Consider the following 24820-nt stretch of genomic DNA (forward strand, 5'->3'; position numbering starts at 1 on the left):
TGCAGTACTGAGGAAACTTTTTATTAATAAATTAGAGGTACTCTGCATGAATTTTTTTTTCTTTTCTTTTGTTTCTTTTCTTCTCTCTTTCGTTGGAAATCGAATAAAAATATCCAGCAGTGTTTGTATTCTTTTTTTTTTTATTTATTTTTTTTTTTTATTCTGTTAAGTGGATTGTACACTCTAAAAAATGCTTTTTTTCATCCTTTTATCTTTGCAAGAACTTTAAGTCATATAAACTTAAGCATTTCTGTGCTATTTTTAGTACTGTTGATTAAATAAAGCATCTATAATTAAACACTCATATCCAGCATGTGCATTACTCATGTATAATGCAGTGACTCAGTGACTCTACTTAAGGGCATAAGTAGTACAATAGCTGTTGCTAGATACAGCTGTTCACCATACATGAACATGAAATATACAAAAACATTTTAATACTAGGTATAATCAATTAATATATTTACAATGAAATGGATTGATAGTTTTATTTAACAGCAAAAAGCCCAGGCAGATGCAACATCAAAATGGGAATGCCAAAGCAAAGGTGACCAGGATGGGCGGAAAAAGGCCTTCAATCTGAAACGGCTGTTAAAAAAAAAAAAAGATAGGAAATTAGATAATTGTATCTTTATTTTAAAGAAGCATCTGTATTATTTTCATCACAAATCAACCAACATTTTTTATTTCTGATATAACGACCTGCTTTTTGAAAAGATAATAATTTAGTAATTATGATTAAAAATTTTTTAAACTACATCATTTTATCATTTAGAACATTATCACGGCAATTATACTTAACTAAAGCTAAAACTAAAACTAATACCATAAAAACTATTTTGTTGCTTGAAAAAAAATAAAATTAATGTTAGTCATTTCATTTAAGCTTTTAGCCAAGACAACACTTAGCATTTTTATTTAGTTTATTTTTATATACATATTTTATGTATATACACATACATACATATTTATATTAATATTTAAACCGTTATTTAGCAATAACTGTTTAAACTGGCAGTGTTCAGAGGCCTGTTGCATGAAGCTAACAGTTTCAGAGTAGGTTTAGAGAAAACATACAAATAAAACCTGGTTTTTAGATCAGGCTCAGCGGGCTCACAATGTTTTCTGTCAACTCAGTGTTAGAGTTATGTTCTGTTTTGCCAATGTTTCTTTGTGTTTTGGTTCTGTCTTCCTTGTCTGCCTGTTTGACCTACTTTCTCAATGAGTTTGATTATTTATCCCATTCACCTGTTCCGTTAATTAACTCATTATTTCCCTCATTTGTTCTAGTATTTATAATCCTTGTTTCTTTCAGTTGGTTATCTGATCTCATCAATGTTTTACGTCTGTGTGTAGCTGTGGAGTATTCTCTGTTTATCTCCTATGTTTTTCTGTGGATTTCTAAATAAAGTCTGTTTTGTTTGACTCTCATCCGTTATGCGCTACTTGCACTCACGTTACGTGACACTCAGGGTTAGATTCAGAGTTTGTGGTTAACTCTAGAGTGTTTGCACCTGAAAGTGTGACATGTGCTGCGAACAGCCAATCGCATAGAACAAGGAGAGCATCGGTTTGATTCACTTCTCACGAGAGAGCCGCCGCTAAAAAACCAATACACCTTCTTGACACTGAAAAAAAAAACAGTTTGCTGAAACTAATCTTAAATTTACCTGAACTGAAACCGGCTTCATGCACCAGGCCTCAGATTATCCTGTTCAAACTGATTATCACAGTGTCTCTAGTTTTCATTGTTTTATTTCAGTCTGTTTGTGTGTTTATATACCTTGCTCTTACAGCGGCGTTTGCATAAGCCAAACTCTTGATTGACAGGTCCACTGCTGTGCTCTTGCCACTTGCCGTTGGCGAAGCTTTGCACTGTGATTTGATAGCACACTGATCGATCAGGCCTCATACAGTATGGACGGCTCACTATGGAAGACTGTGATACAGCAGGATCCCAGTGTCTTAACCTCTACATACACACAGAGAGAGAGAGAGAGAGCGAGCGAGAGAGAGAGAGAGAGAGAGAGAGAGAGAGTAAGACAGAAGGAGGGTGAGAGAAGATGCAATATCTCTTAAAGGAATAGGAATAGTTCACCCAAAATATAAAAGTTCAGTCATCATTTACTCACCAAAACATATGAGTTTTGTTTTCTTCTGTGGAATTCATGCATGTAAACATTCAAATATGTTGCGTCAAGGTTGACTACAAGGTTAGAAGCTGTAATGACTTAAATTTCAGACACACAGCTATTGCATGGACTTCTTTTTGGGCCTTTTTTATAGCTTGACAGCACCAGACCTCATTTTATTATTATTATTATTATTATTTATTGTAGCGTATTGAAAAGCTAAGCCATAAACTGGGTATGTAAAGATACAGGGTAAACTGTATCTTTACATTTACAAATTTAAATTAACACCACCAGTTATACATTGATAGCTCCATCTGAAAGTGCCATCTGGTGGATACTTAAGACATAATAAGGTACAAAGTACCCTTGTAAAAAAAGAATTACACTTTAGAATATTTTTAAAAAGAGTACTTATTGCCGAAACAATATACTTTAAAAGAATATACTTAAGTACTAACCGAATGTAATGTTTTTGGATGGTTAATTACATGTTATTTACAAATGAAAATGTACTAGTTTAAATTTTATTAAATGCAATTAATTGAACTTAAGAGTGTTATTACTTAAGTAGCACTTAAGTACATCTTAATATGTAATTACTTAATTGTTTCTATTGTCTTTGATATATGGTTAAAGTGCACTGTAGTTAAGTAGGCTTTTATTTCATTAAAAGTATATTATCTTTTTTAAGACTTGAAGTACACTACAAGTGCACATTCAATACAATTACGTGCCTTTCTTTTTCACGAGGGTATATGAACCTGTGAGTGCTCTAACCTCAATGGAGAAGATGTACGTATCTGATTCACCCATTTTAGCAGCTTGGAGAAGAAAGTAAAAACCACAGAGGCTGATGGTTTGAGTGCAGCACTCTTCTTCCTGTACGGTGACAGAGTGAAAAACACATACTGTTACATAAAATACAGGCCTACAAGGAAGTAAAAGAACAAGAAACACATAAAAGGTTAAAAATGGATTGACTTTTGTCATATTGTAACAGTAGGGATTGAAGGATAGAAAAGCGTCATGGAGCTCTGGAAATGGGCATAACACATCTGTGTTAAAGTGGCAGAAAGTGTACCGCACCCTATGAAACATCATTCCAAACCGGATGGCTTGTTTGGAGAAGTTAGTCATGACCATGTCGCCCCCGCTGTAAAGCTATAGAGAAAAAACATATAGATTAACCATAAAGCTAGTGAATTAGTTCTCACTCGGTACCAAAAAATCAATACAACTTATATAAAACTGCTTTGAAACAAGCAGTTCATGAATTAAGTATAGCACTGCATCTGGAGTGATGGGTAGTGGGTTGAACGTGGTGTTGTGTGTTGAGGTCTCTATATGCTCACAGTGTGATAATGGTTTGACAGGATGCTCAGCAGCCAGGATTCAGGAAGCACTCTGATGTTCTGCAGCTCCTGCAGATGCTGCCCTGAGACATGAACCCACATAAACAACACAACTCAATTATAGTTTTGGGTAGTAAACTAAAAGTAGCAATGCTACTAACTTGTATATAGATACACTTATCAGTAGTGTGCCGGCAGCACAGTTACTTCTAAAACATTGCTTTTCCAGTAACAAGCTACATTTCCTAACAAGTATTATGTGTGGTTTATTGACAAGACCTTTTTGTTTTATTCTACAAAATAAATTACACACTTATTCCTCAAATGCAAATTATGAATTGTTTTTTATGAAATATTGCAGTATTTATTATAAATGAATTATCAGTGCACATTTTATTTTTTAAATTCATGTGCGCTCATAATCTTGCAGCGACATTTCTTCTCTTCTCTGATGACGTATTTACTGCGTGTTCACATGAGATCCAACGATCCAATCAATTCCTGATGGACAAAATGAAGTCCCACCCTACATTTTTTCTTTTCTGAGAAACATTTCACACTAATATATGCAAGAATAGGGAAGAAAAGACTATTGCAACTTCCATTTCATGCAGACTTTAAGAATTTCTTCAGATCCATAATCCTGCTTATGAGCCAATGCCGCTAATAATTGTTTCCAGACAGGTTTCCCCATAGATTTCAGGTAAAGAGGTATTCTGAATGTCAATTTGACATGTCTTGGCACTCAAATAATCACTGCAATGTTATGATAGCATCACAGAGCATTTTATTTTAAAGGGATAGTTATATTTTTATTTTGTCCATACAATGAAAGTCAATGGGGTCCAAAACAACATTTGGTATGTTTACTCTAAAAGGGTTAGTTCACCCAAAAGTTTTTTTTTTTTTGTCATTAATTACTCACCCTCATGTCGTTCCACAACCGTAAGACCTTCGTTCACCTTCAGAACACAAATTAGACAGCAATTTAACCACCACTTTCAAGGTCCAGAAAGGTACTAAAGACATGGTTCAACCTTAATTTTATGAAGCGAAGAGAATACTTTTTGTGCGCGAAAACAAAACAAAAATAATGACCTTATACAACAATATCTTCTCTTCTGTGCCATTCTCATACGCTGTTTACGTTCAGCGCTTCAAGGTTCTACATCAGAACGCCGGTTCATTGTTGGCCGGCTCCTGCATCAGCATCACACCAATGCATCGTGCTGCTCACGTGAACAGCCTCTGCCAATAATGAGTCGGCATTCTGACGTAGAACCTGGAAGTGCTGAACGTAAACAGTGTATGAGAATGTCACAGAAGAGAAGATATTGTTGAATAAAGTCGTTATTTTTGTTTTGTTTTTGCACACAAAAAGGATTCTCGTTGCTTCATAAAATTAAGGTTGAACCACTGCAGTCACGTCAACTGTTTTAAAGGGTTAGTTCACCCAAATATGATAATAATGTCATTTATTACTCACCCTCATGCCGTTCCACACCCGTAAGACCTTCGTTAATCTTCGGAATGCAAATTAAGATATTTTTGTTGAAATCCGATGGCTCAGTGAGGCCTGCATAGCCAGCAATGACATTTCCTCTCTCAAGATCCATAAAGACATATTTAAATCAGTTCATGTGTGTACAGTGGTTCAATATTAATATTATAAAGCGACGAGAATATTTTTTGTGCACAAAAAAAAACAAAATAACGACTTATATAGTGATGGCCGATTTCAAAACACTGCTTCATGAAGCTTCAGAGCATTATGAATCTTTTGTGTCGAATCAGCGGTTCGGAGCGCCAAAGTCGTTATGTGATTTCAGCAGTTTGGCGTTTTGACACGTGATCCGAATCATGATTCGACACAAAAGATTCATAACGCTCCAAAACACTGCTTCATTACACAGCTGATTCATAACGCTCCGAAGCTTCATGAAGCAGTGTTTTGAAATCGCCATAACTATATAAGTCGTTATTTATATCAACAAAAATATATTAGTTTGTGTTCTGAAGATGAATGAAGGTCTTACGGGTGTAGAACGACATGAGGGTGAGTAATAAATGACATTATTTTCATTTTTGGGTGAACTAACCCTTTAACCCTTTAGAACCTAAAGCTAAAATAGCCCGTTTTCACATATTATTATTTTTTTTATTATAAAATTCTCAAACAATGTGCTATCTTCAAGTGCAAGGTGTCATTTTTTTTCAGAAAACAACTGGCTTTCAATAAATTACAGTTATTGACCATTAATATGTATGGTGAGTTTGTAAATAGAATTTAAATAGCCAAAAAAACAAAAAAAAAAAAAAAAAACAAGAATAAATTTTCTGATTTTTATTTAGAAAAAAAAAGAGAAAAATGATGATCGAAAGAATCTAACACTTCAGACTTGAAAATTCTAAAAAACTATATTACATATATACGAACACTTTGTTGCACAGTTTTCATTCAGGAGAAATATTTTTCATACACGCATACATGCACGCATACATGCATGCATACATTTACCGCACGGACACATTATACAGATGCACACTCCAAATGCAAAATGCGAGACTCACTTAGCCTCCTCCCAAGTCTTATCAAAAATCATCCCAATCAACTGTGTACTCCTTCGCCATGTTTTTGTTTGTTTCTTCTATTATTTATGTGATCCAAAACTCCCTAAACTGCGCTCCATATCTCTTATGTTCAAATCCTCCTTCTACCCGCTCTCCCCGAAAACGGCTGCCATTTGCATGACGGAAGGCTCGAAATTACCGTAATAACCCATATATCTACTGTCTGTAGCAATTTGAATTATTACGATAGTGCAAACAGTTCAAGAGTTACGGTAACATGAATACAGCTTGTATTCGCCGACGACACATCCGGTTTTAAAGGGTTAACGATGTCTTTAGTACCTTTCTGGACCTTGAAAGTGGTGATTATATTGCTGTCTGTGGACGAGTCATATACCTCTCGGATTTCATCAAAAATGTCTTAATTTGTGTTCCGAAGATGAACGAAGGGCTTACGCGTGTGGAACGATGTGAGGGTGAGTAATAAATGACAGAATTTTCATATTTGGGTGAACTAACCCTTTAACTAATTTTCAACAGCCAGAATGAATCCAATCCAATTTCAGATTCTGAAAGTTCTGTTTATATAAACTCAAACTTTTGGGATCCGATTGAAAAAACAGTCAGATTCAAGAGTTTACATGCTTAATTCTTTCTTATTGATCTGATTATTTCAGGTCCACATCACCCCGAATGACATTCCAAAATTCAAATCAAGCTCAGCTGCCTTTCAGTCTTTTCAGTCCGATTGAGTCAATGTGATTACTAACAGATTATTTGGTTGCATGTAAATGTAGCTAGAACCCATCTGATTTTAATTTTATGGCCCCCCAAAAAACATCTCAAAGTATCTTCTTTTGTGTTCCACAAGTCAAGTTTGGTATGACATGATGGTGAGCACATGATATCAAAATGTTCCTTTTTGGATGAACTTATCCCTTAAGATCTACAAATGACACACATCAACATGACTGTGTGTTTGTGAGGCGTTTTCTGAATAGCTGATAGTGTTGTCATGTCTGTTGGATGGGAGTGTGTCAAAATCACTTGCTGGGTGCGTTTTGGAGGTCCAGTGGATGTGGTTCTTATTGTGTCCATGACGTGAGCCTGCAGCTGGGACGTACTGTTTGTCAGATATACACATTACTCTGCCAAACTGTCTGTTTTCATTTAAGCTAACGATGGGGTGCAACAATATTCAGAGATTTGGGGAAAAATCAAATATATATGCTTGGTTTTGAGGCTCATTTTAATGTTGTAGATGGTGTTAGTTTGTGAGCTTGTGAAAAACTGATGTGTACTATTTATTAAGCATCCAAAAACTTACATTCAGTAATGCCATGCATATGAAGAGCTTGAAAGATAGTGATGTATTTTTGACCCTGAGGCTGTTCCAAGAAAACAGCCGTTTCCCTGAAACAGACAGATAGATGATGGAGGGATGTCATTAAAACAGCATATGTGCATGAAAATAGCTAAGCAGTATCAAGGTCATCTCAAAAAGAGTATGCTGCACAATTGAAGTCATTGAATTATTGTAATGTCCTCTGTAAATGGGGTTTTTACTGACTGGAATTATACTAATGGACCATGTGCATTGTGTTGTTGCTGATAGCTGTAAATGGTTTGATGAAGGTTATGTACCTGGAGAAGAAGTGGATGATGGTGCTATGGGCAGGTAGGGTCTCTCTGAGGGGGTTTAACTTCAGGTACAACCAGTACAGCACTGCTCTCAAGACCTCATACTCATTAGATGCAAACAGTCTAGACAGAGAGACCTTAATAGTTTCCTGCTGATTTACTCCATCTGCTCATTTTTGATGCATTTTATTAGTCATAAACTATGCAGAAGGTTATTTCAAGTTCAGAAAAGTGCTTTAAAAACTTGTAAAGAATGTCTAGGACAAATGGCACTCAAAAATACAGCTAATTTTTATTTATTTTTTTGCATTAAGGAAAAAAGGCTATTTTACGACCTTTTATTTTTGCAGGGTGACATTACAAAAATCACATTTCCCCATTACCATAAAGGGATATATATGTAGTATTTGGTACAATGAATTTGTTTTTTGCTGATGTAAATAATAAAAAAGTTTGCAGACAGGACTATTTTCATGGCTAAGATAAATGTATGACTTTTCATTATAGAGACTCTAATGCGAATTAGTGCTGAGAATAAAAAGAATTACAAACAAACTCAAAAGTAAAACATCCTGATGCTTTGCAGTAATGAGGCTTTGGGATGAAAATGTCACAGAGCAAAAAATTCTAATGGTCCTATAGGCTTCATAGTCTTTAGGCAAAAGCAATGCAATCAAACAAGATCATGATGCAAGTGTTTCCCAATGTGATTTGTCAGTGATACTCTTAAAAAGGTCAAGAACATAAGAAAAAGTATGAGACCTTGGACTACGCAGGGTCTTCAGCAGCAGGTCAAAAGGCAAGTCTTTGAGTTTTATGTGGAAAGAGAGTTCAGTCACTAGGAACAGCTCCAACCAGCGCTCACATGCTCTCTGGAGAACAGTCTCTTTCAACTGAAAAACACAGAAAGAGGTTAATAGACGTGTATACACTAAATATAGAGCTGAATACAGAGCTCCCCCTATTGGTCATTTAAGGAACAATAGAATAGGATTGAATAGGAACAGGAATAGGATACATTTTTTATTATAGTTTTATAACAACAACAACAACAACAACAATAATAGTTACCTTGCAAGAAACTTGATGAAAGCTGCACACAGTCGAAGATGAGATATGTGTCAACATCTCTTTAAGACACCTGTTAATCAAATCCATCATAATATTTGATATATCATACAACACTGTGTATTCATTCCGAAACTAAATGTGTAAGCATTCGTAACTTTGTATAAAATTTGATTTGCATAAACAATTACAAACTGACGCACCCATGTCCAATGGAAATATGGACTGTGATGTTTAAACACTGCAGGGTGGAACATAGTTGATCTTATATGAAAAATATCTTTTAAATAAATGCAGTGACTGTCTACAGTGCCAAAAATCACATCCAGTTCCACCCAACATCCTGGATATGAATTAATCAAAGACTGTACAAAACAAACTTCGCTAGAGACTTTTAAGGTGTGGCCTTAAAGGGACAGTACACCCAAAAATGAAACTTCTGTCAATGTTTACTCACCCTCAACTTGTTCTAAACCCAGTGTTGGGGGTAACGCATTACAAGTAACATGAGTTACATAATCAGATTACTTTTTCAAGTAACTAGTAAAGTAACGCATTACTTTTTCAATTTTCAACAAAATATCTGAGTTACTTTTTCACATTTGACTGACAGCGCTCCTGTCCCCATGTTGATAGAAATCATGAGTAAGTGCAGAGGTGTCATGTGCGCTGTGTAAACCTGTACAGCCATAAATATGCATTTCCTTCAGCATGAGGCTTATTCATTTCACTTTTGGTGTGAAAGGGCCTTTACATTTGCCAAAAATATAACTTTTTTTGTTGTTATTAAAAAACAAACAAGCAAGCCCAGCCCAGGTGAGAAAAAGTAACGCATAAAAAGTAACTAAGTTACTAAGTAACGCAATTAGTTACTTTTTTAGGGAGTAATGCAATATTGTAATGCATTACTTTTAAAAGTAACTTTCCCCAACACTGTCTAAACCTTTATGAATTTCTTTGTTCTGCTAAACACAGAAGAAGATATTTTGAAGAATGTCGGAAACCAAACAGTTCTTCAAAATGTCTTCTTTTTGGTTCAACAGAGCAAAGAAATTCATAAAGGTTTGGAATAACTTGAGGGTGAGTAAATGATGACAGAATTTTCATTTTTTGGTGAACTATCCCTTTAAGGACTTCTGGATCAGAGTTTATTACTTAATATGCCACATACCCATGCATACACACACACACACAAATATATATCAGTGGCGTGCGGTCCATATAAGCTGCAAATGCTCTGCATACCCAAGTCATTCGTGGACTCGGCAATTCATATTAACATTATAAATTACTATTAAATCCCTTGTTTGAGGTGTACCATAAAGCCTACATGATTGGCAATGCGTATGTACCTGTCCGTAATTTATTTATTTGCCAAACGATGGTAATTTTCTTTAAATCTGCCAGTTATGGAGACTTCCGGGTAAGCTGATCTACAGCAGCTTTTGCGCCTTCGTGCTTTTGTTATGGAGCGTCATCATTGTAGCGCGTTCTCATTGATTTGCTGGCCTATGGCGAATTTCATAAGCAGGATAAGCTGTGAGCGGATAGCTTGCCCAAGAGGAAAAATGAGCTGCTGCCAGATTTCGATCACCGAAAATCACATTGTATTTGATACAAAACTAACCAGACTTAACCAAATGGGAGAAAAAAAAAAATCATAACTAAAACAATTTTCATAGTATTTCATTTTCTCCATAGGGATTTTTTTAATGAAAACTTATGAACTGTTTAAGACAGTCCTACTTTAACCAAAGAGTATAGAAGTATACGTTCTTTGCTGTAACTAGGCCTATCAGAGGATGTTAATCGATAGTCTGTGCATTTGTTAAAGTCATCAGTTTGCATAATTTCAACTTATTTTTTAAAGAATACTGATACTTTTATTTATTATAGCCTACGTATATTAATTATAATTACATTGTATTTTTTATTTATAATAGGCTGCTAATACTAATTATGTTCTACTTATTTTTATTTATCAATTTAAAAAGTACTGGCATACATTTAAATTGACGAAACAGTGTTTTTTATTTGTCATGCCTGATTTAGATCTGTCCTAAACTGATACGTTTAAAGGTGAAGTATGTCATTTCTGTGACACTAGCGGCACCTAGCTGATTACAAAAATACAGCATATTTTGCAAACGCACCTTTTGCATGTTGCGCCTCCGTCGACTCAAACATCACAAAAGCTCTTACGGTTGCTTGTGAAGGCATGTCTCAGGTAAATGTAGACTACTCTCAATAAAAGGTCCAACATATTAGAAATACTTTTCACTGTGTTGCTATTTGTCATGAGCAAGCAAATGAGTAAACTAACAATGTCTAGAGAGAACGGGAGCGCCTCGCTTATTAGCTATAAACCCATTCAATGTAACTGCATCGGCTACATTTTTTACATGACGCACCACCCAGCATACCATATATATGTGTGTGTGTGTGTGTGTGTGTGTGTGTGTGTATGTGTGTGTGTGTGTATATATATATAGGAAGGCGGTGGCTCCTCGAAAAAAAAAGAAAGAAACATTACAAAATGTAACATTAAAAAGTGCATAAGTCACTCGTTTTTCTAAATTAATACTGTCCAACAGCGACACCTGCAGGTAAAGTTACAGTGGGAGGCTTGCCTCCTCTCAGCTCATAGAGATTCAAAAGATCCCCTAATGCGTGTGGTGGGTTTAGTGGGGGGTAATTGAGAATGAATGTGGGAAAGTCACATGAGAAGAGGCAATGCCTCCATCACACTATGTTTGGATGTGATTGGTTATGATTAGCTATGATTGGTTCACGCGATAAATCTTGCCTCTTGTTTTCGTGCATGTTCTGCAGCCGCATCAGTCTGACTGAACAAAATGATGGTGTTAATGGGAAGACTAAATAAAAAGTAAACAGCTCACTCACTTAGATTTCACAGCATTATGTCACATCAAAATCAATCTTGAAAAGACCTGAACACATGATGACTGTGGGTTTTTAATGAGCAATCAGCTTGGTGAAATTAAAGATACATCTTCGTGTCTGTGACAGACAGTGTTTACCAAAGCATGACTGATGATCCGAAAACAAGTTGACTATTAAAAGTTGACTACCAGCTGGACATCAATACACAAATAAAATACATTGTTTAAATTGTTACTGCCTTTAGTTATTATTTTAGAAAAAGTGTAAAATAGTTTAAAACACTAACTTGATGAGATTGACTTGGTTTTAATAAATAGAACATTAATACATTGTTAATGTTTTTCTTTTTTTTTTCTTTTTTGATGTAATGTAATGTTCATTTAACCAGGAAAATGTGACAACATTAAGTGTAACTGGGACATGAATTTACATTTGATTTATAAAAAAATAATTTAATAAATAAAAAGAATTCAGAACACCACTGAATGAATCTGTCAGATTTGAAGATGTTGATACTCACTTCTGGAAGAGGTTTGACATTCCCAGTAATGCAGCAGTGGAGAGTACGGCCTCTCCCCACTCATCAGGGCGTTCCTCAGGATCATAAAGTGTACGCAGGGCAAAAGACAACGCTGGAACACAAGAGAGATTCTTATATAACTGTATTACTCCTTAACTGTCACTGTATGCCACATCATCAGTCAACATCACTGACAGTACACTTAGATCAGAAACTCATGTGACAGCAAGTCAACAAGTGATGATGACACAGCTTTTCATTTACCGCTATAATATAATAAATATGATGTCTTTTTAGCGCTTACCCTCTTTATTGATGTAGGCATCTTTGACATGCAGTCGGAGAGTCAAAGGACCGCTGTGAAGCCACTTCCTGTAGACCAGTCCTCTCCCACACGCAGAACTACTAACTCTGCTGTCTTTACCAATGACTGCAGTACCACAACACAAAACGGATGGCCTGAATTTCTCTCTTCAACTGTTTTTCAACATGTCTATTTCAGAAGCTCTATGATAAATATGTAGAATATCTGTAAGTTTTACTCTAAGCAGTCTATTTATTATGATCACAAGGATTTATCATGGTCACTATAATGTGATCTTCTCTTTTGCATTATTTATTACACAATAATGGTTCACAAGTTATTGTCCTGCATATTTTATGACTATTTTAATTAACTATTTTGTAAATAAACAATTATTTCCCATGTGCTCATTAATGAATTTTTGGTTATGTCAACTATTTCTAGAATTAAAGTGTGTGATATCTGTAACACTAACTGAGAGTGTTCAGGCAGCACACTGTTGCTATGGTTACATCTTCAGGCAAATGTGATTTCTGAAATTGCACATTGTTGACTAATTATGCTATTATCTTTTTTTTTTTTTTTTTAAATGCATTGATCTGGGAGCTACTGTACACTATACAGCACCGTACCTGCTCTCTCCTGTAGCTCGACATCCCGCTGTCTTTTGCTGTTGGTATACAACTCAAATAATGTGTCTGAGCTACTCATGATGGAGCAATGCAGCTCCCATCTGACCCCCAGACATTCCAGTACTGCATCTATAAACAATCACAAAAAGGACAGATATATTTATTACATATCATTCTGCAGAAATATGAATAGAATAATGGCAGTGAGGAATAAAATAACAGATTAAACTAAATTTGAACATTTTCTGAACAAAATGTGAGTACATTTTGTCCCCTGCAACTGTACTGGGGTATTGCGGGTGGTTGCTATGGCATAAATCAAATCAAAACAGCCCAAACCCAGGTCTCTATGGCCCCTAGGGTTGTTAATTTCCAGGGAGTCACTATGGTTGCATCCGAAAGCTAAAAAATGCGGTGGCAGAAAGGCAATAAGGTACGTCAGAATCCGATGATTATGTCACATCCTGTCTACTGAGATACCTTCATCTGATTGATTTTTGAAGGCAGCATAGATGTATCCTTCACTGCCTATGGTATCCCACTATCTTGTGTGTTTGATTCTGTGTTTTTCCATGACTTTTGATGGCATTTCTAGCGAGAAATTAGTATTGTAGTAATTCAATATTTGCTTATCACCAAACCTCTCTCTATTTTGTTTTAGATCATTAAACCATTATGCTACCTCAGAATTCTGTCCGAAATCAGCTTTGTAGCACGTCCTGATTTTGCTGAGTTGGATGTGTTTCTGGGTCAACATATTTTGTTGATCCTGGAACAACATTCATGTCTGAAAATTTTTCTGATTTTTTTTTTTATCTTAACCATATCCCTACCCCTAAACCTAACCCTACCCACAACGTATCCCTAAACTTAGAGGGAAATTATTCTGTAGGTGAATAACACTGATGTAGCATCACCAGTTGTAAGCATAAACTTAACATAAACTGTAAACCTGTCCCTCAAATCTGATTGGTTGAATGGAATGTTGCTCCATGCAACATCAACAAAGATGTTGATCCAGGAACATGTTGTACTTGGCAAAATCAGGTTCTGCGCCTTTGTGCTTGCCGTGATTTTGCAGAGTGAGACATGTTCCTTACTTGGATCAACATATTTTGTTGATATTGGAACAACATTCCTGTCAGAAAACATAGTCCTAACCCTATCCTCACCCGAACCATAACAATAACTTATTCCTAAAATCAGAGGGTATAGGTGAATAACACTGATGTTGAAGCACCAGTTGTAAGCATAAAATTGTTGTAAACATAAACAACATTTGTAATTGTAAACATAAACAACCAGTTGTAAACATAAAATGTAAACTTGTCCCTCAAATCTGATTGGTTGATCAGAATATTGTTCAAAGATGTTGATCCAGCAACATGTTGTACTTGGTGAAATCACATTCACCCCTTCGTGCGTAAATGCTGCCATTGCCTGATAGGGCAGTAAGGCAACAAGTCAGCTGCCTAAGCTTTCGGATGCAGCCTTTGTGGTTTACCTAGGTGTTTTAGGTGGTTGCTAGGGTGTTGCTATGGTGTTCTGAGTGCTGGCTTACTATCCTAAATAAAAGGAGCCCACCTCCAAGCCCTATGATATTCTGGTCTCTAGATATTACTTGGGTCCATGCTTCAATGTAAGTCTATCCCCCTGTTTCACAGATAAGGCTTAAGCCTAGCCTAGACTAAAATGCATGTTTGAGCTGTTTTGACTGAAAGCATGGCATATCTTAAAATATGTCAATTCCATTGTTTTGTCTCAAGCCAATAAAAAGGTTTTTTCTAAGGCATGTTTATAAAAGGTACTTAAATGTCCTAATTAAACTAAGGCCTAATCCTGCAACCTAAGCCCTGTGAAACCAGGCCTACGGGATTTATTCAGCCATTTTAATATTCATCCAGGTGAAAATCATTTAGAAATTCACTAACACAACATCAATAACCACAAGTCACATAATTTGAGGCATCATTCATTCTCGTCTAACATTGTGTAAATCCTTAAAGGTATAGTTCACCCAAAAATAAAACTTAAGCACCCCCATACCATCAGAGATGCTGGCTTTTGAACTGATGCTGAGAACTTGCTGGAAGGTCTCCCTCCTCTTTAGCCCGGAGGACACGGCGTCCGTGATTTCCAACAAGAATGTCAAATTTGGACTTGTCTAACCATAGAACACTTTTCCACTTTGAAACAGTCCATTTTAAATGAGCCTTGGCCCACAGGACACAACGGCGCTTCTGGGCCATGTTCACATATGCAGGGCTCAACGCTAAGAATTTTTCTACTGGCCCAGTCGGGCCAGTGCTTCAAATTTTTGCTTGCCCTTCCAAAATTTTCACTTGCCCCACAACAAAAAATTACTAAAGTAAAAGAAAAGAAAATGGGCCTATAAAATCAGCCTAGTTATTGTTTTGGTCGTTTTTGATACATGTAACCTTAATAAACAGGGTTATGACATCAAAAGTTACTAGATTAACTCACTTAAATTTTAAATATTGTTTGACAAATAAACAGTAAGTAATAAAATAGTAACAAATAATCAAATTATGAGTAATAGTAAAAATAAATACAACAGAACAAACTAAATGAAATAAACGGTGCTTTTCAAGTTTTTCATGTAGGTTTAAACAGGAGATTTTCAGGTACAGAAATTGTAATCTAATGTATAACTATATAACTATAGATTAAACTTTATTAAAGTTAATCAGTCAAGAGCAGTTACAGATGCATAAATAATGTTTTGAAATGTTGAAAATATAAAATGTTAAATACTGTTATTTGAAATCATTTTAAAAAAATGAAAAGACACTTTAAACATGAAATTAAACCCGCCAGTAGGTGGCAGCGAATCACTGTTAATGAGCGAGTCATTGAGATTCAACTGATTCATTCAAACGACTGATTCATTGCTCAGAGATGCAAAACAATGTTGTGTGGACTTTGGAACTATTTTCGTAGGCGAAATAGAGCGAAACAGGCGATTTGGTGTCTAAAATGTAAGTCATTGATATTAAGTTCTTGTTCATTAAACTGTATGCTGTATAAAATCAATATCACATTTGTAATCGTGCTGATATTTGTAGAAAAACGGCGCTCTTTGTTTAATATTGTTTAACTATATTAAATTATATAAATATGAAAGATATAAAGGGTCATTTTTGCCCCTTATTTTGAATTCTGATGCATTCTAAATGCATTTTAATAGACTAAATCACGCAGTGAAATCGTGCACTTTAAATATGCTCGCGCACTAGTCTAACCTAATAGACTACGTCACATAGTGCATGCATGCACTCAATGGGTGTGTTTTTGTAAAGTGAGGGACATACTCAATAATTTCAGATCGTTAAATCAACAATTACGATATCATAGACGATATATATCGCACACCCTACAGCACTGGCCCGATCGGGCAAGTGACAGTTCTGCCTACTGTCCCGAGTGTTGTTCACACTGGCCCCGGGCCATCGGGTAGTCCTTATTGCCGAGCCCTGATATGGCTTTCTTTTTGCATGATAGAGCTTTAGTTGCCATCTGCAGATGGCACGGCGGATTGTGTTTACTGACAGTGGTTTCTGCAAGTATTCCTGGGCCCATTTAGTAATGTCATTGACACATTCATGTCGATGAGTGATGCAGTGTCGTCTGAGGGCCCAAAGACCACAGGCATCCAATAAAGTTCTTCGGCCTTGTCCCTTACGCACAGAGATTTCTCCAGTTTCTTTGAATCTTTTGATGATGTTATGCACCGTAGATGATTTGCAAAGCCTTAGGGCTTTTTGACGTTGTGGAACATTGTTTTTTTAAAGTATTCTACAATCTTTTTACGCACTCTTTCACAGATTGGAGAGCCTCTGCCCATCTTTACTTCTGAGAGACTCTGCCTCTCTAAGACATCCCATTTATACCTAATCATGTTACAGATCTGATATCAATTAACTTAATTAGTTTATTAGTGTGCGTGTAAGTAAAAAATTACAAATTACACTACTAATATCTTTAACTTATTTAACAATAAATCAAACCTTTTTTCCATCGTGATGGCTGTGTGTAGTAGTTGTGTCAAACAAAGTGTCAAACAAGTGGAAGCCATTATATGGACTCACAGAGATGGATTATTTTCCTAAAAATCTTCGTTAGTGTTTATCAGAAGAAAGCAAGTCATATACATCGGGGTGGCATAGTAAACGATGAAAGAATTAAATTTTTGGATGAACTATCCCTTAAACCTTTAATTTGAGCAATATCAATAATGATTCCTGCCTTAGCAAACACCACCAATTAAATTTTCAATACTTCATACCTGGTTTAGCATTATGGGCCACTCTGCGAGACAAAACATAAAATCGTTCCTCTGGAGTGTCAAGCTTTGAAGACCATGTGGCATCTTTGCTGTATACAAAGGTAAAGAGAGACATTATAGGTGCACACACACACACACACACATGCACTTTGTCACTTTAATCCCCTCTTATCCCACAGTGCTTCAGTGCCAAGTGTTCTGCGGCCCCTCCTGATAGTCTTTGTGTTCAAAGGCCCACCAAATTGAAAGTTGTCATTTTCTAATGTGCTATCCAACCTGCTCCATAATGATAGCATGTGGCCTGGCAGATTTCCCACAGATCTATCCCCGGAGTGAGATAAACTGTCCCCCTCTCTCCTCGCCTGCCCGTCTCTCTCTCCCGCTAAACAGTTGTCATGGAAGTCCACTTGCCCCTGGCAACGTACCAGAGTCGGGTACGTTGGCTGGCCGAGAGCGGGTGAACGAGACGTGGCAAAGGGGATTGTGGGTAGCTAGTGGCATCCTCGTGCCAGTGGAGTGCCATGGGGTCATCTGCAACATAAACACACAGTGAGAGAAAATCTGAGTGTGTGTGTGTTCAAGAATAGGATGAAGTGATCCAGATATTTGAGCTTTGAGCAAACATATGTCTGTGACAGATGGCTGTTTGCATTAATGAAAATGAGAGAAAATGATGAAAAATGAATGCAAATTAAGAATATTCTGAAGATAACTAATACTTCAATGCTTTTTAATTATGCTTTGTTTCATCACTCCAGCAAGCACTGCTTGTTTGGGCAGTTCTTACCTTTTCAAATCATAAATTTACTATATATTTTTAAATAATGTTATGACTACTTTTGCACTTCTTATTAATATTATTACTAATTAAACTCTATATTATGATCATTTTTTTTAATTATTATTTTGCATGCAATTTTTGCAACCCTGTTACTGTAACAAAATGTGACTGATTTTTTATTTAGTTTTTTTTCTAACAATAAATATTAAATTAAAAAAATCTAATAAATGCAGTTTATACAATTTGAAATTTTGAAACAGAGAGAGAGCAAATAAATCTTAATAAATCTTGTTAGTTTCAGTTATACAGTTTTGTGTAACCATTTTTTGCACATTTTTAAATAGAGAAATGAAAACGTATCAGACAAAAAAAAATAAAAAAAATAACCTACTATAGCACAGAGCAGCAGCTAGCTGAGGTGGTGTAATAAGATAGCTAGAAAGGAATAGTTCACCCTAAAAAAATCATCATTTAATCACCCTCATGTTGTTTCAGACCTAAATGACTTTCTTTCTTCTGTGGAACATAAAAGAAGATATTTTGAGAAGAAATTTTGTAAAATAGTCAGTGTTGGTTAAGTTTCTCTAAAGCTATTATTAGTATTGCATAACTTATTACTAATTACTTTCTAAATCCCATATCAACCTTGACCAGTTGAACAATACAAGGATAGGATATAATTCTTTCAAATAAATAATATTAAATTACATAAATTATTCTTGAACTGACCAAAGTATTTAAAGTCCCCCTGTAGTCAATAATGTATCCCTTAAAACTCATCTTTGATCACCAAAAATACATATTTAAATGTTTTTTTTTCCTGTGAAAAAAATTCTTAATACCTTAAAATGGCTTGAGTGTAACTCTACACCCTTGCCTCATTTAATATTCTTGGATCTATGAATATGATAATTAGCCCCGCCTCCACTCACTTGCACGAGCTCAGATGAGATCCACTCGGTGAACTTACTGAGGTAAACACTGCACAATGGAATCGCTTTTAACAACGTTGGACACATAATGGTAATTAATATGATTAGCATTTTTTTTTTTTTTTTTTTTGTTATTAAACAGCTAATAATGTGTTGCTAATGTTACAAAAACCATGTTCACATTCACGAGTCAGACAACTGCCTTCTAATGATCAGTATCCTTAGAAACGCTTTGAACGTCGGTGGAGAAAGGCATATAGTTCATCATAACATTGTAATATGCATCATACTCCCGCCATATTGCTAAATCTAAATCTACCCGATTTTTCATATCAACAGAAAAATATACTGGGATAACCTTCTTTTGAGACTCCCTTGCGCGGTCAGTTAATTATATGCTATACCCCGCCGGTACGTTGACGTGTTTGGTTACAAGGTAGTTTGTGACGTCAGAAACACCAGTGATTTCAAACTACAGGTTTTAAAGAGAAAATACTTTTTTAGAGTTTTAAAGAGAAAATATTCAGCAATGGTGTTGACTTATGAATTTGCACATGGTTTGTCTTAAAGCATATTAAAATCACCACATAGACATATGAACAATTAAAAACTTGATTTTCACCACAGGGGGACTTTAAAGGGAGAAGGTTACATTAAAAACATACATTTTATAATTAGACGTTAAATTTTGATGTTAAATCCACTATTGTTTTATATAGAATTGTTCTATTGTCTATTGTCAGTGTTTTAAAACAATTACATCAGCAGTAGGCCTTACTGTAATTAAAATCACAGAAAAATGAACACCTTGTCTACACCAGACGTGAACAACGCAATACAACACGACAAATGACAATAGAACCCATTGTAATCAGTGATGTTGTCTACACTGGATGCGACGCGAGCAACAAATCTCCGACAGTAATCTGATGCCTCGTTCTATTTATGACGTACTGACTCGAAGGACAAATGCTTTGCAACGGGCACTTTGTAGTGTCCAGTGTAGACAGATTTAGCTGTTGTGACGCAAACAACAACGGTCGCGTCCGGTATAGAAATGGTGTAAGAGTAATCCCTTACTCTACTTTTTAAAGAGAAAGGTAATTAAATTACAGTAATTAATTACTTAGTAATGCATTACACCCAATGCAAAATGGATGTCAATGGTCATCAAAAATGTTTGGTTACCAGCATTCTTCTAAATATCTTCTTTTGTGTCCCACTGAAAAAAGAAAGTTATACAGGTTTGGAACAACAAGACTGTGTTTAAATGACAAATATTTTTTTGTGCCTTCATGGCTTTAACAAAGTAATAGGACACCAGTTTGTTATTTGTGGAAAGTATCTTTTAACACCCCCATATTCAGTGTCTCAGATGTGAAAAGTATCAGCACAGCTATAGCCATAACTCCAGTCATAAGAAGCATTCAATTCAAGCAGACGCCTCTCAGCATGTCCACCTCTTTTTCACCGCAATATTCTGATTATTCTGAATTAAACAGACTCACAGAAGCCTGGCACAGGAATCAAAAGACATATTGTCTTTCTTACTTTTTGGAGGGTAGGGTGGGGGGATGGTTGTAAAGGGCGTTCATGTGCGTAACTGCCAATTCCTCTTATACCACTCCTGTGCCAAAACCCTACAGGTGCCTATCTCTAAAATGATGCCAGGTTTGTGACACCAGGTCAGCGGGTTGGCACAGAGTGGTACTCTTATTTCTTTGGTAATCCCAGGATTCTGGCAAAAGTCAATGCTGAAGGCGCGCTGTGGCTTTCAGAAGAATGAGACATGTTTTTGTTTTTTTGTTTTTTTTAAAGTAGTAATATTAGACCTCTAGACACTAACACTTACCCCCGGTTTTACAGGCTTAAGTCAAGTCCCAGACTAAAATGCATGTTTGAGCTGTTTTAACTGAAAGCAACTTGCAACATATTTAAAATACGTCAGTCATTGTTTTGTCTCAAGATGCACACCAGTAATGTTTTTTTTTTTTTCTAAGGCACGTTTACAGAAGCTACTTAAATGAACTACGGCCTATTCCTGGTTTAATCTAAGCCCTATCTGTTAAACCGGGCCTAACAATCTAAATTTACAAGGGCCACAGATTTAAAAAAAAAAAAAAAAAATCTGTTTAATACACTGTATATTGTAAGATTGTACATTTTTAGGAACCAATAATATCAAATACACAAGCTGACTTTATAGCCTATATTTATATTGCATTTTTATCATACACTTGTTTGTTTCTTTTTATAGTTTTTTATTAATTTATGTTCAAAATGCTAAACAACAATGGTAAAAAGATAGAAATGAAAATAGGTTCATTCATTCATTTATACATTCATAAATACTTCAAAAAGTATTTGGACATTTAAGTTGCACTTAACATGTTTGAATGTTACTACATTAGAGATAACACAATATCAAAGCGAGTGAACATATAGCCTAGTGTAAATGGGTCAATGACGTGATGGGTCATTTTTCTGTCCAAAGGCCTTAATACTAATAAAAAACAAAGATATGACATCCAAAGTATGTAAGGTAGTACAACTAGATCTCTTTTATTGAATCCAAAAGGTTTTAATTATATTTTGCTACATACAAAGGTATTTTAAAGATTTTGAAGTGTTAAAAGGTCATTCGGTTTAACCATCCAAAGGCCAATACAGCCATTTCATTTGTAAAAATATCTTAAAATGAAATAAATGTATAAATATATATATATATATATATATATTTTTTATTCTGGCATGATTTTATAACATAATATATCAACATAGTGCAAAATGGTATTAAAATTATGTGTAGAAGTCGTTGCTTTGTTATGAGAAAGAATGTCCGGAAAAATGAATTTCATTGGTGTCATTTAGAGTAACCAATATAAAGGGACCATTTTGGATCAAATCATGCGGTCAATATCACGTGACAGGATATGATATCATTCAGACACCTGTACAGTATCACATGGTCGTGAAGCAAAGTAGCTAACTATATCTTAACTATTTGAAAAATTAATGTTTTAACTTGCTTATATGCATTACCCGAAACATCAGGTCATTCGGTACAACAGGTATAAAACATGGAAAATGTTGTAATATTTTAAAAACTTGTACTAAATATAAAATGTTTGAATGACTTTTTTGGTGACAAATTTTGTCCATCTTGTAAAAAATGACAAAGGCAGTGTTAATTGATTATAAAAATCACATAATCTCATTGTTAACACTTAATAAAGCTTAAGTATGTTTTTTTTTTTTACACTTTTAAAAACCATATTCGTCAACGACCCAAATACATTTTTAGCCAAACCTTTCAAAGAGATTTCAAAAAGAGATTTGTTAAAATTAATATGATAAATCAGATATAGTGTTTAATGAATACAAAGGTATGTGACACATTGTGGTTGTGAAATGTTAGTGGAACATGTCTCTTTATACATCTATTAAAAACAACTGTCATATCTGAGAAGAAGTAGTATCCAAAAATCTTTTTGAGGCCAATGTATACTGTATTTGTTGTATGATTGTATTTAGATATTTGTTGGATCTAATAAATATTTTATAAAAGTTTTTTTGTATTGTGTTCATGTTTGTTTATATTTATATTTATTATTTTATTTGATAAAAGTTTTAAAAGTATTAAAGGATATGGGCAGTTATAATGTATTGTCCAAGACTATTTTTCCTTGATACTTATATCTGAGTTTTAATATTCCAAACTAATCCAAAACATGTGATTAATTTGCATTTTTAGGCTGATTGCACATCTCACCTGAATTATTTTTTCTGTCTGATGATTTATTGCCAAACTCCTCTGCCCTCTGAACCTGTGCCTGTCCCAATAGGTCACTGCCTAAAGCACCTGGCAGCTGCCAGCGGTTAGTGTGGCCAGCTTGTGTTCGCTGACCTAGTGAGCGAGCTGACACCTGTTAGAATCATAAAATAACAGTAAGTGATGTGCTAAATGTTTCGAAGAAAAATAAATACATTTGGTATAGAGTCATGTAGAAGATTTAAACTTACACTTCTTGTAAAGTTATGTCTTGAAACGTATGAGGTTATAGGCACCGACCTGAAAAAACAATAAGTAGCCAAATAAAATTTACTATATCTCATTTGAAATGAACTAGCTTTATATCTGTGAAGTGCAAAAACACATGAAAATAGTAGAGCAGCGGATTTCAAACTGAGGTCTGGGGACTCCCAAGGTGCCATAAGGGAGTGGTAGGGGGTTCATAGATAAGTTTACAGAAAAACAAATGTAAAAATAAATAAATAACTAAGATTGCAGCAAGCAGGGTGGGGCAGAGAGCCGCGGGAACGGAGCGAGGCAGGTGGCGTGAGTGTTAATGAGCGTTAACCGGTCTCGAGTCCCACGGAGGAGCTTCAGAAGGTTAAACTTTGTTACAAAGATTAAAATAAATAAATAAATAAGAACTTGATTAACATAAATAAAGAATATTTAAATAAATAAATAAATCTAACAGCTTATGTTTATTTAGTGTCATACCATAGTGAGTAGAACACAAATGAAAATAACTAAATATTTTCCAAATTACGTTTTACGCATATTTATAACATTATTTTTTTACACAGTATAGTCTATAAATTGAGTATTTTAGACATAAAACTATAGCTGCCTTTTAAATTTAACTTTGGGGGTTTCTCGCACAAAAATTATGAAATTTTGGGGTCTATGGCATTTAAAATTGAAAACCCCTATGGATTACTAAAGACAACACTAGAGTTTCATGTTTGATCAATCAATCAATCAATTAATAAATCAATCAAGAATTTGATTATCATAAACAAAGCAAAATATTCAAATATATAAACATATAAATAAATGATAACAGTACAGTGCTATAGTAGAAACTATTTTAATAGTAATTTTTTTGATGGGGTCCCTTGTATGAGACTAATCACATTTGGGATCCTGTGGCATCTAAAAGACTGAAAACACCTGCAGTAGATTGTAGTTAATTTACACTTGTAGTTAGAAGATTGTAGTTAATTTACACTTCAGGACCCTAAAGTTATTCTAGTAATTGTGTTATTCTGTGCATTAACCCACCTTGTGTGAGGTATGAGTGGCATATTCCTGGAAGATAAAGGACTCCACTGGATGTGCATTCTGTTTAAATCCAAATAATGCTTTTACTGGTGCTGACTGACAGTCCACATCATGTTCCCAAATATTAAAGAAGTTTAAAGACTAAAGAGGTTTAATGAGTATAGTGTTTGTTTCTTAAACTCTACACTATACATCATGAATAAACACTGAAAACGCTAAACAAACCCAGGCAGTACTGTACAGGTGGATGGCGAGTGAGGGAGACTTAGCGGTAGAGTTTGTGGTCTTCTTGTTGACAGGTTCTGTTGCTAGGAGACATGTGGTTCACTTGACCTGTTAGTGTCAGATGACACATATAAACATATTCCTGACTAAAACAAACAAAGGGAACAAAATGCTACACCAACAAATTAAAACATGCTTGTTGCATTCATTTTTGCCACAAAATGTTGACAATGCTAAATTGGCTTATTCTTCCATTCAGTAGTATCACTGGTTACTAGACGTTTTTGTACTAACCAAAGATTCTATGGTTGAATATAACCTACTTGGATGTGAATTTAATTGTTATTCAAATATTATTTCATTAAATTCCTTAAC

At 35.1% G+C, this 24820-nt stretch overlaps 1 protein-coding gene across 1 annotated transcript; it reads right to left on the reverse strand.

Moving 5' to 3' along the window:
* Window positions 1-474: 474 nt before the first annotated feature.
* On the reverse strand, window positions 475-24802 carry btbd16 (BTB (POZ) domain containing 16). Its single transcript, XM_051915683.1, has 18 exons — window positions 24446-24802; window positions 24221-24280; window positions 23170-23218; window positions 22919-23072; window positions 17859-17964; window positions 17434-17522; window positions 13128-13256; window positions 12496-12621; window positions 12192-12303; window positions 8771-8840; window positions 8462-8592; window positions 7703-7822; window positions 7386-7471; window positions 3488-3570; window positions 3222-3296; window positions 2913-3014; window positions 1784-1972; window positions 475-588 (listed from the first exon to the last, which is right to left on the reverse strand). Exons 2-18 carry the CDS (start codon window positions 24277-24279, stop codon window positions 523-525), a joined length of 1746 nt encoding a protein of 581 aa, XP_051771643.1. The 5' UTR covers window position 24280; window positions 24446-24802; the 3' UTR covers window positions 475-522.
* Between the last annotated feature and the right edge of the window lie 18 nt (window positions 24803-24820).

This window comes from Ctenopharyngodon idella, chromosome 12, assembly GCF_019924925.1.
Source record: "Ctenopharyngodon idella isolate HZGC_01 chromosome 12, HZGC01, whole genome shotgun sequence".
Taxonomy (NCBI): Eukaryota; Metazoa; Chordata; class Actinopteri; order Cypriniformes; family Xenocyprididae; genus Ctenopharyngodon; species Ctenopharyngodon idella.

Excerpts from the sequence above, each read along its gene's own strand:
- btbd16 (XM_051915683.1), bottom strand. The coding sequence starts at position 24,279 with ATGCACATCCAGTGGAGTCCTTTATCTTCCAGGAATATGCCACTCATA. Across the intron at positions 17,965-22,918 it reads AGACAGAAAAAATAATTCAG|ATGACCCCATGGCACTCCAC; the intron begins GTGAGATGTGCA and ends TTTATGTTGCAG. Across the intron at positions 7,823-8,461 it reads AAGACCCTGCGTAGTCCAAG|ACTGTTTGCATCTAATGAGT; the intron begins GTCTCATACTTT and ends CTCTCTGTCTAG.